At 44.1% G+C, this 17,007-nt stretch overlaps 1 protein-coding gene across 1 annotated transcript in view; it reads right to left on the bottom strand.

Moving 5' to 3' along the window:
- Positions 1–15,749, bottom strand: part of BMPER (BMP binding endothelial regulator) — a gene marked incomplete at its 3' end in the record, with an annotated part of 184,001 nt that extends 168,252 nt beyond the window's left edge. The window contains exons 1-2 of the mRNA XM_082846833.1: positions 15,092–15,749; positions 13,953–14,038 (exon numbers count right to left, since the gene is read on the bottom strand). Of these exons, the coding sequence (XP_082702959.1) occupies positions 13,953–14,038; positions 15,092–15,224 (219 nt within the window). The 5' untranslated portion in view covers positions 15,225–15,749. The remainder of the gene's footprint in view (positions 1–13,952; positions 14,039–15,091) is intronic.
- Positions 15,750–17,007: the final 1,258 nt, after the last annotated feature.

Here is a 17,007-nt window from a genome sequence, read left to right as displayed (position 1 = left end):
CTTAATTATATCGACTGTGAAACAGGTTTCTTGAGAAGGCTTTCTCTCCCTCACAGAGTGGCTTTGAGGATGATAAAGGTAAGACTACCCCCAATTTAAGAACATGGTGTTGATTCGTAAAATAGTTATTGAGACTTACCACATGCGAGGTGCTCTTCGAGATGCTTTGAGTGATGGTGAGAAGAATCAGACACTATTTCTACCCCGAAGAAGCCTAAAGTCTAGTAGGGAGACAGTCATGTAAATAATTAATGAAACTTCAGGGTAGGCAGGAGTAAGGGTTATAATATGAGAAATTAACACAAGGCTTCTAAGAAACAAGTGACTAATTCTGATCAAGTGACTAGGGGAGGCTTGATAGAGGAGAGGACACAAAGAGAAAAGGTAGCACTGCAATAAGGGTAGCTAATGTACAAAATAACTGCGTGAAAGGTCCACAAAAATAGGGTTACATAAATGAGAGTTGACCTATGGATAAGTTTGGTACCAATAACAGAATTTCAAATGTTCCTGACCACTAGTGAACAAGTTGCTTCATTGGGGAATTTACCTATATTTATGGTTATATTCATATATCCTTCTCTTTCCACTAACCTCAGTTGGGAAGAGTTTTTCAAATACTGGCTCCTGCATGGAGTCGCTGGAAGAGTTTATTAAATATGGAGATTCTCAGGTTTCTGCCAGATCTACTGAATCAGAATCTCTGGAGTAGAACCTCAGAATCTGCATTTTTAACAAGCTCCCTGGGGGTTCCTGTGCACATTAAAAAAAAAAGAGAGTTGGGCTTCCCTGGTGGCGCAGTGGTTGAGAGTCCGCCTGCCGATGAAGGGGACATGGGTTCATGCCCCGTCTGGGAAGATCCCTCATGCCGCGGAGCGGCTGGGCCCGTGAGCCATGGCTGCTGAGCCTGCGTGTCCGGAGCCTGTGCTCCGCAACGGGAGAGGCCACAACAGTGAGAGGCCCGCGTACCGCAAAAAAAAAAAAAAAGAAAAAAAAAAGAAAGTCACCTCTGCTGGTGCGAGAATTCTTACCACTGACTTGTTAATGACCTGCAACTGTGTGAGAGAAGACACATCATCAGACTGAAGTGGGTGGGTGAGAAGGGAGGAGGACAGAGAGGCTGGCAGTGATGGGAACGCAACTGTGTGTCCCTTGTCACCAGTGCTCAAAGCTCTACTATAAGGGCCTCCCCCAACATGTACACAACCTATGGTTCAATCACATTTTCACACTTTCATTTGAGACTCTCTAATGAGAGAAAGTCAGTTGCAAGCTAAATCCATGATCCAAATTTCATATTAAATACCTACATATACAATGCACGTATATACGTGTATATATACACATACACCATCCAGCACAGTCAAGGAATAATAATTTGTTCTGATTAATCAGATACTCCAACCAAGAGTTAATATCTATGGCCTGCACGAGTTCATCAATTTTCAAAGAACTTGAAAGCGATAACTTCAAAACTATCTGGAACATAATTTAATCTCTTTTTGTTCACGTAAAAAGCTTTTTCCAATCTCACAGTGCCTCGGGCCACTATTAACATAAATGCTCAATACATATGTGCTGACTTTAATAGCCATCAATCATTTTCCTACTTCGGTCGGTCCTGCAACTCGGTTCCCACGTTTCCTGCAGGGCACCCACCACGTGCCCCCCTCACTGACCAAGGTGAATACCGCTTCCCTCCCTTCCCCCTCCCCACGCCACCATCAGAGGGTCCTGAGGATGTGTAGAGGAGCCCACTAATTCAGAGCTGGGGGCTCAGAGATTAAGAGGTGTTACGTTTTCCTATATCACCACATTTTATTTTTAGTTTGTGAACCCGGTATCAATTCACCCTGAATTTAAAGGCCCCCTCATTAAGATACATTGCAACAACCTGCCAGGAGAACTATGTCCAGTGAAAAATTCTCCAGGTGCTCAAAGTACATCTTAGGTTGTACCACAAGAAATTGCTGTTTTAATAGGTCAACACCAAATATCCAAAATTTCATATACTTCAATCTAATGCCAAAATCTGGGAGCTCTATATTTCTGTAACTTGGCCAACTGGTGTGTAAAATACTTTAAGCAAATGTCTCTTTGCCCTTGCCCGGTGTATGGCTTACACAAAACAGGAAAAAAAAAAATCACATTTTTTAATAGATCTCAACTAGTTCCCTACACGCACACAGGCAATCACAAGGGAAAGGAAGCCACTGTTGTCTGGTACATGCACATCCCAGAGGAAAAAAAGAAACGCCAGTTCTTCCCACAGAAGCCACCCCGGAACTAACTGATGACGCTCACTGAAAAAGCAGACTTACATCCCCTTCCCTGCCATCCAGCTACTCCCCAAATTCAGGCTGAGTCACCTCTCAGGGGAAACGAATTTCCGTCTGGGTGCTCACCTATTGTGCTCATGAGACTGCAAGTTGACCTCTGGTGGGTCCCACTGGGTCCTGGAACCACTGTTTCACATGTGCTTAAAAACAGGAAATCACCGCATCTCAATTCTAATAGGCCTGTTTCCCTCAAGGAACATAAACCCAGGTACGTGGCATAGCAGCTCTCAAGTGGAATAATATCTGATTAGTCTTCTCATCCAGGAAAATAGCATCCCCCTGAGACCTAGAAACACTGGTATGTGAATGTCATGATGCTACTGCTTTTGCTCTATAAATCCACAAAGCAGCAGAGACCCAGCAGGCTGTGAGAGCTTCTAGAATTTGTGAATTTCTGAGGGGTACAGAGTCAGTACGAGGCAGTCAAACAGCCCAGCAAGGCTCTCCTGGAGACAGAAGTGGCAAGTTCCACAGGCCACTGGCCAGATGCAGCCCTGCCCTCTGAACCCAGAGGGAGCAATCGTCCTATCTTGGCTCAAACGGTTCTGTTCAATTAGAAAATAAAATGGAAAAGGAATCCCCCGGTATTTTTTTAATAAGGAGTTCTAAGAATAAATACGGAAAAGAATGCACATGTCATTACTTTGCTCACTAAACAGAAAGCAGTGAGTGGTTAAGGAACTTCATTGCTAATGCTGCAGTCTGCAGATTTGCCCCCAAGAGGAACCTAAGAGAATAGGCTCAAAAATTTTTTTTTAGAGAGAGAGGGAAAAAAATTAAGATAAAGTTGCTAAAAATGCCTCTCAATGAGGCCCAAATAAATGTAAGACCAGCTTTGGGCCTTCTAGTTTCCCTGCCTCCTCTCAGAAGGCCACCTCCATCTCTCCTGCAAATAGTCTTCTGAGGTCACCCACAACTGCAGAGGCCAGCAGCACAAGCAGTCAGTCCACTGCACAGCACCTCCAAATAAGATGCTCAGCCTGCGCCTGACAGCCTTTGCAGCCATGAAAAAACCATCTGGTCAAAATCTATTTAGTTGACCAAGAATACAAGAGTTATTTTGGAAATGCGTGCTTTTATGAGTGAAAATGTGAGGATTGTTATCTCCGTCACTGTGATTCTCTTTGAAGTGTCCCTGGGGTATCATGACTCATGTTGCAGATCCTCTCCCAGAGCCATTTTATGGTTATCCCATCAAAGCAGGGCATTCAGGAGACATGCTCTGGTCAGGGAAGATGCCACTTGTCCCGCCCTCTCATTTTCTCTTGTTGAGCTACCTGTGTGAAACCTTCAAATTGCCGTTCAGGTTATAGACCTTTGGGTTTCTCCTGTGGAAGATCTGGGTTAGTCCCACCCATTACCTAACATTTGAAAGAAAGAGCAACAAAAAAACTCATTACACTGCACGACGTGTACATACAATAAGGCCTTTGTCCTTAAAGGAAAAACATAATTTTCAACAGAGTCGGCTCCCAGAAGCCAAGGGAGCTAACATCCAAAACCTAATATAAACACTGAGGCTTATGTCAAGGTTTCGGAGTTAGCCTCACTGAAAGGGGGAGGAAATGATGGGGAATGGCAGCCACAGGGATCCGAGGCATTTTTTCATTGTGATTTTTGAAAGCAGAACTGAGATAATCCCCAATCCTCCCCTCTCGGGCACCTCCTGCATTGTCGCCTACAAGGGCTGCTTTCGACAGCAGGATATTTCTATAAGAGGGAATGTTCCTTTTGGTGCAAATAAAAGCAGGTCTTCATGTCTATGTGATTCTAGTTTTCAAATGTGAGTACATTCCTTTCAAAGGAAAAAAAAGTTTTTTGTAATGATTATTTAGGATGTCTTTTATAGAGGGGGTTGACCTTCTGTGACAAACTCTCTGGGAGAATCCTGTTTTGGAACTTGGAGTTCCATTCTGGGGGGGAGCGATCCCAAGTGTTAACAACCCAAATTATAAACAGGAAACTCCAGCCTGACTCCCACTCAAGTCCCAAGGTTGTGGACCTCTCACTGAAGCTATGGGGCTTCCAGAGATGAGGGGACAAGGTTCTTAACACTTGAAGACCTCATCTCATAAGATAAAACTGCCCAAGTTAACTACACACAACACAGAACATGCTATCAAAGAGAAGAAGCAGATTCCTAGAAAACAAACACACAAAGCTCTGTGAATGCGTAGGGTCCACATGTCCAAATCCAGTCACCTCAGTTAATCTGGGATCACCCAATACACCACGGGTATCCAGAGTGACTGTGGCTGGGCAGATGGCAGGACCCTGAACGTTCTAAAAAGGGGAGGGGAATTCCCTGGAGGTCCAGTGGTTAGGACTCCACGCTTTCGCTGCCAAAGGCGTGAGTTCCATCCCTGGTCAGGGAACTAAGGTCCCGCCAGGCGTGCCTCATGGCCAAAAGTAAAATTAAATTAAAAAATAAAATTTTTTAAAAAAATGTTTAAAGTAAAACTAAATAAATAAATTAAATTAAATGGGAAGGACTCTGACGTGTCTGTCTGGGTGGGTCTACCAGTAATTCGTTTTACATTTCTGCCTCCTACCTGCCACTTCCTTGTTCAATGGCAAATACCCCAAAGGACAGCAAGGCCTCACTGTGAAAGCAACGTTGTTATTAGCTGTCTGGAGATGGACACCAGTCAAACAGGTGAACTTTTGAAGATGAAAAATAGAGGAGCAGCCCATCTTGCTAAGCCCCAAATACTTCCCGGGTTTTCTGTCTTTTATGGAAAAGATAGCAGTCGCTTCTACTGAACTTCCATTGTCTGCCCTGACAGAAGTTCAGAGTAAACACATGTCATAGGAATTGACAATAAATTGAAATAAAAGCGGTAGTCCATTAAATCATTTCTTAGAAGTCTTGCAGTAGTCTGTGTAATCACTTCTTAGAAGTATAGGATAGGCAGTAATTGCATAGCATTTAGGTAGTGGCAGTAGCTATCATTTCTGAAGTGCTTCCCGTCTACCAGACCCTGTTTTAAGAATTTTACATGTTTTGACCCACAGTTCTTACAAAAGCCCTATGATGAAAATATAGATGTCGAGATACAGAAATATCAGGCAACTCACCCAGAGCCATACAACTATGAAAGGAGGCATGGGAACCACTACACTATCATTCCTAAAAAATATACTCATTAAAGTATATGTTAAAAACTGGTTTATAGCATACACCTTACTTCCTTCCATTCCACTTCTGGCCCTTAATAATAATAATTCCACTTACACTGTTTACAAAGGTCTTTCACAAACACCAGCACAGTTAATCCATACACATCACCTCAGTTAATGGCTACAGCAAACAGATGGGTTCTGCATTATGATTCCTCTTTAGAAATGAAGCTGAAGGGCACACATACCATTGTGACTTGCCCAGTACCCACGACTAAGGCTCAGAGAGACCAAGGTGGCTGCTGAGTGATGCACAGCTACAAGGCGGCCCTGGGGAGACTTGAACCCATAATTTCAGACACCAAGGCCACCACTCCACAGCTGTACTTCAATGACAAAACAGACATCAAAAATTTAGTGAAAAAAGAAAATATTTTTCCTGAAGATCTAACTAAGGGATTAAATTATATCATAATATTTTTTAAAGCACCATTAACAGTTTCATAGAGCAAACCTGAAAGTTTACTATGGTAAGATTTTATATTAGTCCGATTCTTTGATAATGTTGTTCGGATTCATAATAAAAAGTGCCTCAATGTGGCCTTGTCCATTTTGCACTGAACTATAGAAACATTCCAAAGACACTTGCAAAAGCCTATTACTTTTATTCATGAAATTAGTTTTGTTTGGGGACCTTTGAAAATGTCATAAGACCTTTTTAAATCTCAGTTCGGAAAATTTGTGATTTTTGCACTAAATTTTCAAAATCCCTACAGCAATCTTAGTTTGGGATTTCTCTCAAACAAGTTTCCACTGAATTCTACCTATGATCAATTCTATTCCGTGGGAAAATATGCAGCAGGTACTAGGGACCTGGGCACCACGGACTGTTATTGATTGTTTAAAATCGTTCGAGAAGATGATGACAAAGTTCCTTCTATGATGTTCTCCTAGAAGGTTCAGTCTAACTCTGTAATATCTAATACCGCTGGTCTTTCTCCTCTTCAGGGATCTTCTGCCTTGGCCTACGCTTTGTTGGTTCTCCTTCTTCTGTAACCATTTCTCAATCTCTGTCTTTTGCTTCTCCCTTGCTAACCTTCTTTTAAATAACAGCCCTTCTTCTAGTTACTATTTCTTTTATGGGAGTTTGGGGTTGGTAGATGCAAGCTATTACATTTAAAATGGATAATCCTAATGTATAGCACAGGGAACTATATTCAATATCCTGTGATAAACCATCACGGAAAAGAATATAAAAAGAAGAATGTATATATGTGTATACCTGAGTCACTTCTAGTTACTATTATAGGCTCATTTCTTGAAATCTCAATGTAGACCCCTTCCCAAGACAAATAATTTATTCCCAAAGTTCTGAAATTTATTTCAATGCAAACAGTTAACAAACTGCTGTCTTCTAGTCCTGATTTCTCTAGTGAGATCAAGATCTACATTTTGAAGAGCTACCGGGTTTTCCTACTTGGAAGGTCTATGAAGCCCAGTCATCAATTCTGAACTCATTATCCCCACCCACATCTGTGACCTCTTCTCTTCCTACATTGTCTATAACATTGGCTAGAACTTCCAAAATTCCCTTCAATCCACCCCACCTCTCACCTCTGCCATCTATTTTATTGCCAAGTGCTATCAACTTGGGCTCCAAAACTCCTCTGCAAGTCTAGGGGTCCCAGCACATGGGTACACTTTTTTTAAGGTGGGTTGTCCAATTTCGATTGTTGTATAAATTGTGTGCTACCACTGAGAATACATACTACCATGGAGAATACTACCACTGACTGAATAATTTGCCGAAGGGGTCATGCAACAGTGGAGAGCAAGGTATCACTGTGAGTAAGAGGAGAGAGCTAGCACCCAAAATGGAATTTTGAGAGTGAGGCCTGGAAGTAAACAATTCTATTCAAGTAACAGCACCCAGAGCTGCTCCAGAGACACCAAGTGATTAGCAAAGTGACTGCTACAGAGACACACTACCACATCATCCTACTGCATTTTAATTACTGTGTTTTTCTGGGCATTGTTTGGAGTCTTTTAATCCAAATATTCTAGAACTAGAAGGCAGTGAAAGTAATTCAAAAGAATAAGCAATATTGGTTTATCCCAACACCTTCTTTCTCACTGTCCATCCCTGTTCCGGGACGCTTGCCCTCACCTGACCACAACATATCCCTAGTGCCTGTTGTCCAAACTCTGGCCCCTCCACACTCTAAACAGCTCCCACAAAAGCTTCTAGAGGCATTTACATAAAACACATCCTATTGTGTCATGCGGCTGAGCCAAAATATTAAATGGCTCCCCCAACTCCACGAGTGGAACTGAGCTTCTTATTATTGCACTCAAAGTCCTCTATGCCTCCCACCAAGCCTTCTAACTCCAGCTTCCACCAGAGCTTTGGGTACACTGGGCATACTGGACTCCGCCACCTCCACAATTCCCAAGCACACACTCCTCTGTGCCTTTCCTCCAATCATGCCTTGCCAAGACTATCTTTGCTCCGCCCATCAAAGTCCCATATGATCCAATCAGAATTCATCTACAGCTCCCTTAGTACTTGAGTTTGAGTCTAGCATAGTGTCTTTCTGGCACTCCTATGAAACTTATTTATGCATGTGTCTTTCTCCTCTTTTCCGCCGTGGGCAAGAATCTGTGTTACTGGTCTTTGCCTCCCCAAGGTGCCCAACCAGCAGAATGCTTCAAACACAGAAAAGGCAAAAAATGGAAGAGGAGAATGAAGTGTGAAGAGAAGGAAGAAAGAATAATATTATTGAATTTATAACCTGTTACTCCTAGTGCTTCGAGTGATGTTTTATAGAATTAGAACTGGGAATCAAGAGGTCTTAAAATATACACCCAGCGCATTTGCTGATCTTAACTAAGTTCAACAAGCACACTTGACCTCCTGGGGCCATGAAAGGTGATGTTATTGGTATTTTTTATAGCACAAAGAATTCAATAGACCATCAGTTGGACAGAAGTGCCACAGAAGAGAGTGTGAGAAACTGGTATCCTTTGTTTATTCAAGAAATTTGTATTAATTGGCTTTATTTTCCATCGTTTTGCCTTGCCTGGCTTTTCCTATTATGTCCTGTTCTGCTGCCCTCACTATATCTGAATCCCCATCTGCGGAAGGGCTCTCTTTCCTCGGCATGGTTTCCCACACTTAAAACACAGTTTTCAGCTGATGCGCACTATAAAGGCCGGTGCCTTGAAATGAAAAGAAAGCATGTTTAAAATGGGACAGGGATGAAGAAGGGGAGCCCACAAGTAAGTAGGCAGCAAAAGCCCACTCAGGTCTGGAATGGGGTGAGAGACTTCCACAAGGTGGGCCAGGAAAATCCCCATGATGCCAGACCACTAGGCGGTTTTTCCAGAATTACAGCACTTCTGAGTCCCAACCCTACCCTTCTGCCAATAAAAGTACAAGTGAAGGTGACCCCACAGGCATAGAGACGTAAATACTCTGCAGAAAAACGAGGCCCCTCTTCCATGGAAAGTTTTTTTAGTGTTTAATGGAGAACAAGGGGGAAACTTATACCAGGGCTCACAGACCACTGGACCAATAAGGAAACAACTCAGATTGACCCAGTCCAAGTCTAGAGGGACAGAAAACCCCATCAAATGTCACTGACTTAGCCCTGTTCATTCATAACTATGGGTGGGCTTAGCATCATTATCCCTATGTCTTTTCTCCATCAGCTTCCATTTTCTCCCTTTTCTGATGAACCTTTGCATCTAATTCCATGTGAGGAAATAAGAATTTAACATCATCATCAACATCATCAACAGCAATAATGCATCATTCTGACTATATGCCAAACTCTGGGCCAAGTCTTAAATGCTGTATCTCATTTGATTCTCACAGCAAGTCTATGAGCTCGGTAGTGATAGACGTCCCACTCTCCAGATGAGGAAACGGAGACTTAGAAAGGTGAAGTAACTTTCCCAAGTTCACCACCAGTAAGTGACAGAGCCAAGATCCGAACCCAGGCCTGTCTGATGCCAGGGCCAAGGCTCTTTGCCAAAATGATATGAAACCAGCCAATAGCTGCCTGAACTGTGTCTTCCTCTGAAAGAGCCATCCAAGTCCAGACCTGGTTCATGTTACAAGACCAAGATCACTCTAACTGCTCCCCAAAGTGAGCTTACGTCAGCTCTACAGAGGCTGAAATAACTCTCTGAGCCCTTGGAAGTATCTGTAGACGTTTGTAAGTAGTAAACGACCAGTGGAAGCAAGTTGATTTAGCATAGAAAACACTGTTTTCACATCCAAGATCTGTCTCTTAGTAACGATGTAACCTCAGGACATTTGCTCCACCTCTCTGAGCCTCAGGAAAGCATGGGTAATAATAATTGTCTGTGAGCTGGTACTGGTGAATTTGCCAGCACAATGCTGTAAATTAGTTACCTTTCCCCCCAAACTGTTCTATTGAGTACCTTATTCTATGGAAAGGCAATTGGTCACAACACTGTCTAAACAGAGTATAAATAAATAATAGATAGATAAATAAATAAATAACTCCTGATCATTTCCTTAGTGAGCATTCAAAATCCAAAGTCTAAAAATGATATAAAACAATTTCCAAAAAATTGTGGCAACCTATGCATATGTGCATGTACTAAGTGTATCTCTCTGAACACATAAGGACTACTTTTTATCTCCTCTCCCTCTCTCTCTCCTTCACCCTCCTAGCTCTCCCTCTCTCCACTTCTTTCTCTCTCTCTCCCTCTCCCTCTCTCTCTCTCTCTCTCTCTCTCTCTCTCTCTCACACACACACACACACACACACACACGAACTGAATCCTGATGCACCGCTATCTCCCTCATTCTCAAACACATGCCTGACACTTGTTCAGATAATAGATAACTAGTCTCTAGCCAGTTAATTTGAACAATAAAAAACATGAGGCTCTTATAGAGATAAGGTACCCGAGAGAATTAAAGATGCTGGTAGCTGCTTGTTTAGTGACGGAAGATTTTTGTGATTAAAAAGTGGAAGACAGCAGACAAAGCCCCCTCTGTTTGCACCACTTGGTTGGCTCCAAGCTAGGAGGAGCCCTGCTTCTTGTAACACCAAATTTCACATTGCTTTTTATGAGCAAAGGGTCCATTTCTAAATTGCACCCCTGGATTTAAAAGAGGAAATTTAAACCTCAGAATAATGTTTTTTGCTGAACAAAATGTATGCCAAACTAAGCCCTGACTGACTGACTCCTGGTTTTCTGAGTCCCAGCCTCCAAAGTTTTCTCAGGTTTCCAGTACTGGGCCGAACTCACTGGCTTGTGCCATTTCCTTCTATGCTACGGTTAAGTGGAAAAGGGGTGAGAAGCAGGGGTACCACTTCCCCAGGTTCACTGGATGTATATGGGAACGCCCGAAAGATCCAGAGGACCACTGTAGATTCATTAGCTGAGAGAGGCTGGCTCCTATCAGCTGCACTTCATGGAAGGCACCAACGTGTTGTCCTAGGCATTACGGGAAAAATAATTCTAGCAAGAAGGGGGAAATCGTCATACAAAACAGCAATAAGTCTGGGCCTTCCTAACTCAGCCCCACAAAAGACCATTTTGTAAGATGGGGAAAAGCTGTGCTTTGCTTTCTAACTGAACAATGAAACACTTGCATCTTTAATCCAAACTGTCTACCCACTTCCCTAGATTTCAGGACAATGGCCTAACTTCTCACCTTCCCTCTTGAATAGTTGAACCCACACACTTTAGAATGATACCCATCAGCAGCTAACAAACAGGTTATTCTTGGACCATGACTGATGCTGGCAAAATGCTCGGGTCCAGGCAGACAAGGATAAGTGAGAATAAAATTATTCAGTTCTGCTTGCCGTGGCCACTGCATCCGCAGTCATCCTCAAAATTCCCACAGAAATAAGCTCATTCCACCTTTGAAACATTTCGGAGCTTAAAAGTTTAAATCAGGCCAAGTTGATTTTGTGGGGTTTTTCAAGCTTTTACACTGTAATTATATGCAGGACTTTGTGCCACCTATTTCCTCCCAACTGTAACATTTTATGTCTTTTTTAAGCATACGTTGAGGTTAGCTTTTTTTTTTTTTTTCAGTACATGTTATGAAACAAGATATGAGCTTATACTCAACTTCAGGTAACTTTCTGCCAAAAGGCTGGACCAACACAAACTAAATATGACTATTTTCTTTATCCAAAGTACAGTTTTGACTATTACATACCCTCTTAATGTACATACATAAAACTAGCTCACAACTAAAGCTCCCTGCAGGTCAGCTGAAATCATAACGAGATTTTCCTTTCATATAATGTGATTAACAAATGTTAGCTAACCAAACTCCTAAAAGACTTAAAAGAAAAAAGCAAAATAACTCAAGCAATGCCCAAAAGTCAAATAACTCAACAAACTTTCTATTTTTTTCTTTGCTTTTTCACATCTTTAACTTAGAAAACAGCCTGTTTCACTTGATTATATGCACGTGCTCTAGAGGCAGGTGAGAGTGAGTTCCAGCTCCACTATTTACAAAAATGTGACCTTCACAAGCTACTAAACTCCTCTAGCCTCAGTTTCCTCATCTGTAAAACAGGCGGGTAAAAATCCTCAAAGGATTTTTGTGAAGATTAAATGAAATAATGCAGGCTTCAATAAGTGTGGGCAAATAGTGTTTCATAAATGTTAGTTGCTATTGCTGACATTATCTATCTGCTAAATAAGTCTACCTTCCAACCTAAAAAAAAAAAAAAGTCAAATGTCTCATGGCAGCCTAGGTGCTTTGAAATTCATATACTGTAATGGGTCCCTCAGAAACTTACAAGAGCAGACACAAATAAAGAAGCAGCCGTCCATCTATTCTTACTCAACTTTATCAAGTATTACAAATGTTTGGGAAGCAGTAATAACTATGACAGCTTGGGCTCCATAATCCTAAACCCCTGCAAAGGTCACGGCAACATATCACTGAGGCTTTCAGCTAGTGAGAGCTCTGAGGCATCCCCTGAATAGCAAGTGAGTTGGAGTGCCAGAGTCCAGACTTTATATGTTTAGAAAGGATTTCTGACAGCTCTTACGAAGGCAGATACCTCCAAATGTTACTCGAAGATATAAATGAACCTACCACCCGTCTGAACTTATCAACGCATATCTGGAATAAATATCACTCCAGAACTCCAACTGAAGCATCTTTTCAGATTCACTCTTTACCTTCGAAACAGCAAGATTCTAATATCTGTTTTATTAGCAGTAAGGCTGTACTTTCGGGGAAAGGCACTACTTCCCCCAGGGCAGGAGTATGGAAAAGGGGAAATGCTGTATGGAGAATTTTTATATTATTTGGGAACAGTCTGCAAAACCCAAACTGTATATTTAAACTTTACAAATGTAACAATATTGTAACGCTTATCTCTGCAAACGGAATGCATTTTTACCTCTATTTCTGTTGATTTCTTTAGTCTTCAGAACCCGATAATCATTTGATACAGACATTCACCTTCACCCATTTATCATTTCACAACATTGACCTCATCTCTTATCATGAAAAAGTTTGGGTAGTTTAAACCCAGATGGCTTGGCTTTCACCTAAACAGAGAAGAATCCCTTCTCTGGTTCCATACAGCATGTTGATCTGATAACAAGCAGTCATCTATCACTTGGGGGCTTTGCATTTGACTGCCTTAATGTATTTCCAACAGGGTTTTGTGATGTGTAGTTTTTAATCAAGGTTTGCCAAAACTGATTGGCATGTAAAACACTTTTAAGCAAAAATGTTGTTCTTTGTAAGTCTCTATTTCAGCTCAGAAATTCTTATTCGTATAACTTAATCTCCCCCGTGTGGTTACTTATTAGACCTTATCATTAACTATTAAGTTAAAATAAATTGAAACAATTTTTTTTTTAATCTACTAGCCACTGCCAGTGTTAACTAAGCAGCTGAAAGCCAAGTGTCATCCTCTAAGGATAGAGTCCTTTCTGACACATGCTTCCAAATCAGAACTACAAAGACTGTTTTTGAGACTTAGTATATAAGAGGCAAAGAAATCCAAGATTACATCTTGTTCTCATGTTTGTGCTTTGTGACTCTCATCTCTTTTTCCCCTTGTCATATACCTTATCCCAGACCTTTATACCTAAATGTTATCATTTTCACACTGAGCTCAGACAACAGAATCAAGGCAGAAAGTTTGGTGGCACCTATGATTTGGTGGCAATAGCCATCCCTGGGAACAGAAGGGCAAATGGTAATTATCACTGAGACGATGCCATACCAAGTCCACCTTAAGTTTACTTCTGTAAACTGATGTCAAAGATAAGAATTCCCAGACTGAAGAAATGGAAACTGCAAAAGTCCATAATACTCAGAAATTCAACTGAATTCAATTCACCAGCTATCTGAAGTTTTGTAACGACCAAAATCAGTTTTTAAGATTTGGTCATATTACATTTAATGGATTCAGCTTATCAGAGGGAGCAACTGACTTCACATTACCTGATCTCCATACTCACCATGCAGACACACATTATACAAGGGTTGTCCGTGATAAATGGAATCTGGAGAACTTCACCTTCATTTTCACATTTTGCAACAGAACCTGAAGGAGAAAATAAGTTATTTAAATTTAGCTTACTGCCATTGTTACAAAAATAGAATTTTTACTTTAATGCTTTTTGAAACAACTATACCCAAATTTCAGAAATTCCTAATGAGTTTTAAATTCTCAAACTCATCCAAAAGAAGTCCCCCCGAAGAAAATCTATTTTAAATAGTTTTATTAGAACAGGTTTGTTTTGTTTTTTTAAAGGCCGTGCTATATAGATAGATTTTCTGCTTTCGATGGTTTAAGCACAATTCCAAGTATTTCACTGGATCCTTAATAATACCCCTCCTTCATGAAGGCATTTCAAGTAAACACACACTCCCACATGCAAAAACAATTCAAATTGGCCATTAAGGCAGATTTTAAATTTGAACAGAATTCAGGACAGTGTCAATGAACAGGGCTTTATATGAATCCGCCTCATATTGTCTTGAGCTGAAATCACTTTTTGAAACACAATCTTCTTTCCTCTTTCAGAAATTGCCTCAATATTTTCTTTTCTGCCCCAGGTGTCACTAAAGTATGTCCTTCAGAATAGCAGCTGAGGTCTTCACCTGCCTGAAAGCATATAATTATTATATCCTGCTATTAGTACCCTTTTAAAATATGATCGTTTCTTTAAATTCAAGGTGCTTTAAAAAGCACTCCCTGTACAGAAGCTATATTGGAACCCTATAGAGTGAGAAAGGCCGATGGGTGGAAAACGGTTAAATTTTTTTTTCTTTAATTGTATACGGGAGAAAAGATCAAAATAAAGATTGAAGAAAACTAAAAATAAATAAAGGAACTTCTCAAATTCAAATAGAAGAATTTCCGTTATCACTATACTATTGATGTCAACAGCCTCCTTGCCCTCCACCCCTTAACCTACTCACTGTCTTCCCACCCCTTAACCCCGCGGGCTTCGCTTCTTGCCCACCGCCAGCGAGGGGCAGGCTCCTAGGTGCTCGCTCCCCGCCCTCCTGTCCCCGAGGCCAGCCAGCGCTTCCTCTCCCAGGTACCAAGCCAGCGTCCGGGAGGGTCGGTCCCTCCCGCCCCCTCCCCTACCTGTCAAGAAGGAGGAAGCCAGAGACATGGGGACCCCCGAGCAATTGAGCAGCAGCAAGACGCAGCAGGTAATCCCGGGCGAGCGCCGGCAGGGACGCTCAGCCAGAGCCCTGACGCCGGAGAACCAGAGCATCGTCACCTGGAGGGAATCCCGGGCGACTGCAGGTCCCGCGCCGCCGCCTATGCTCCACTACCGCCGCTCGCAGTCAAAAAGGGCTCTCAGCCGGCGAGTCGGGAGACAGTCCGTTAAGGAGGGAGGCGGGCGCCCGGGAGCCTGGGGCGGGGGGGTGGGGGGGAGCTGAAGGGGGAGGCGGGAGAGAGAGGCGAGGGGTGAGGGGCGCCCAGGGAGGAGGGGTCCTGCGGCCAGGCTCCTCTAATGCGGCTTTTTTTTTTTTTAAGGAGTTGCTCGCAGCGGTTTAGTCGTCGGCTCCTCCATACTAGAGAGGGGGCCGGGAGGAGGGGGTATCGGAGCAGCCGGAGATAGGCAGAGAGGAGTGGCTGCGCTTCCCGCTGCGCATCGCTGCACAGCCGCCGCCGCCGTCCGGGCTGCAGCGACTGCCCGGGGGCGCGCCGCTGCCGCGGCGTCCTCCACTCCTGCCCTCCCACCTCCTGACGGCCCCTCAGGCTCTCAGCCCGGCCCGCGCGCACGCTCGCTCCGGCGCCGGAGACCCGGGCGCCCCGGGCGCCTCTGGGAACCCGCTGGGGGCGCCCGGGCGCAGGGGGATTGCAGAAGCCCCGCGCCGGGCGCTTGTCTTCACCGGGCGTCCAGCCTGCTCCCCAGCCCCTCGAGGGAGGCCACTTGCCCCGGGGCACGGATCGGAGCGGGGCAGGCGTGTCTCCACCGCCCGGAGCGCGCAGCGCCTCCTCCCTTTCCCGGGGGAACCCTCCCCTAGCCGGGAATGCCGCGCCACCCCCACTCACACCCGGGCGCTCCAGCCCTGGGAGGGAGCAGAATATGGGACGCAGGGCGCCTCACCACCCCTGCTTGTTCCCAGATGCCCCAGCTTTGGGATGGAACGACACGGGGCGCCGGGCTGGGGGCGGGGGGCCGCGCGACTTTTCACTCCCTGCTTTGCTTCGGTCTGCTGGGGGCGAGACAGCGAACTCCCACGCTGAGCGGACAGAGGGGCGAGGGGCCTTCCAGAAGAGTGTTCTGTGCTTATGTGCCTGCCAGTCGTGACACTAGGGAAGACAGAAGCTGAAACTACACGCAAGGTCGATTAATAAACGCACAGAGACGAACGCTTTTCGCCCTTAAAAAAAGATGAACAGTCGCTCCATGACTCCTCCCATCCAACCTCGGGCGGACTGGGGCGGGGAGGTGTTTGACTAATCATTCACTGACCCGAGAAAGAGGGAGGGACCCGCGCGGCGGCTAATCTCTAGCAGGAATAGCCACCCCTCGGCCTCGGCAGCCGCAGCCCTGGGTGTCCAGGAGTCCGACCCTACGTACGGCCCGCGGATCCCCCCGGCCGGATCGCGGCCTCCTGCTCAGGCCGTGGCACCCTTTGCTCAAAGTGGGGGATGCAGTGGAGGAGGGAAGAATTTTTGTAACCAAATGGGAATTAGGGGACGCTTGGCAAGTGTTGGGACCTGATGATCAGCTGTCCTCGGAGATCGCCTTGGGTCGCCGGCTTCCTCTTACCAAGAATTAAAACGGGGCCCCCTCACGCCCATCCTCCTGGCGGGTCGGCCTGGGTGGATCTAAACGGCAGTCGCGGACTAGCCAAGCACGTTTCTCAGCGGGACGCACCTAACAATTTCCCGACACAAAGTGGGTCGTCGGTAGTCGCAGAAACTATACCTTTGCAAATATATTAGTCAGTTTGCGGACACATTTAGTACAGTTTCCTCTTAAGCCCTCCGCTCTTGGGGGGGGGGGCTGTTTATTTGTTTTTATTTTATCGAGTAGTTGG

Source organism: Leucopleurus acutus, assembly GCF_964270905.1.
Source record: "Leucopleurus acutus genome assembly, chromosome: 9".
NCBI classification, from domain to species: domain Eukaryota; kingdom Metazoa; phylum Chordata; class Mammalia; order Artiodactyla; family Delphinidae; genus Leucopleurus; species Leucopleurus acutus.
This window is presented reverse-complemented; position numbering and strand designations above follow the sequence as displayed.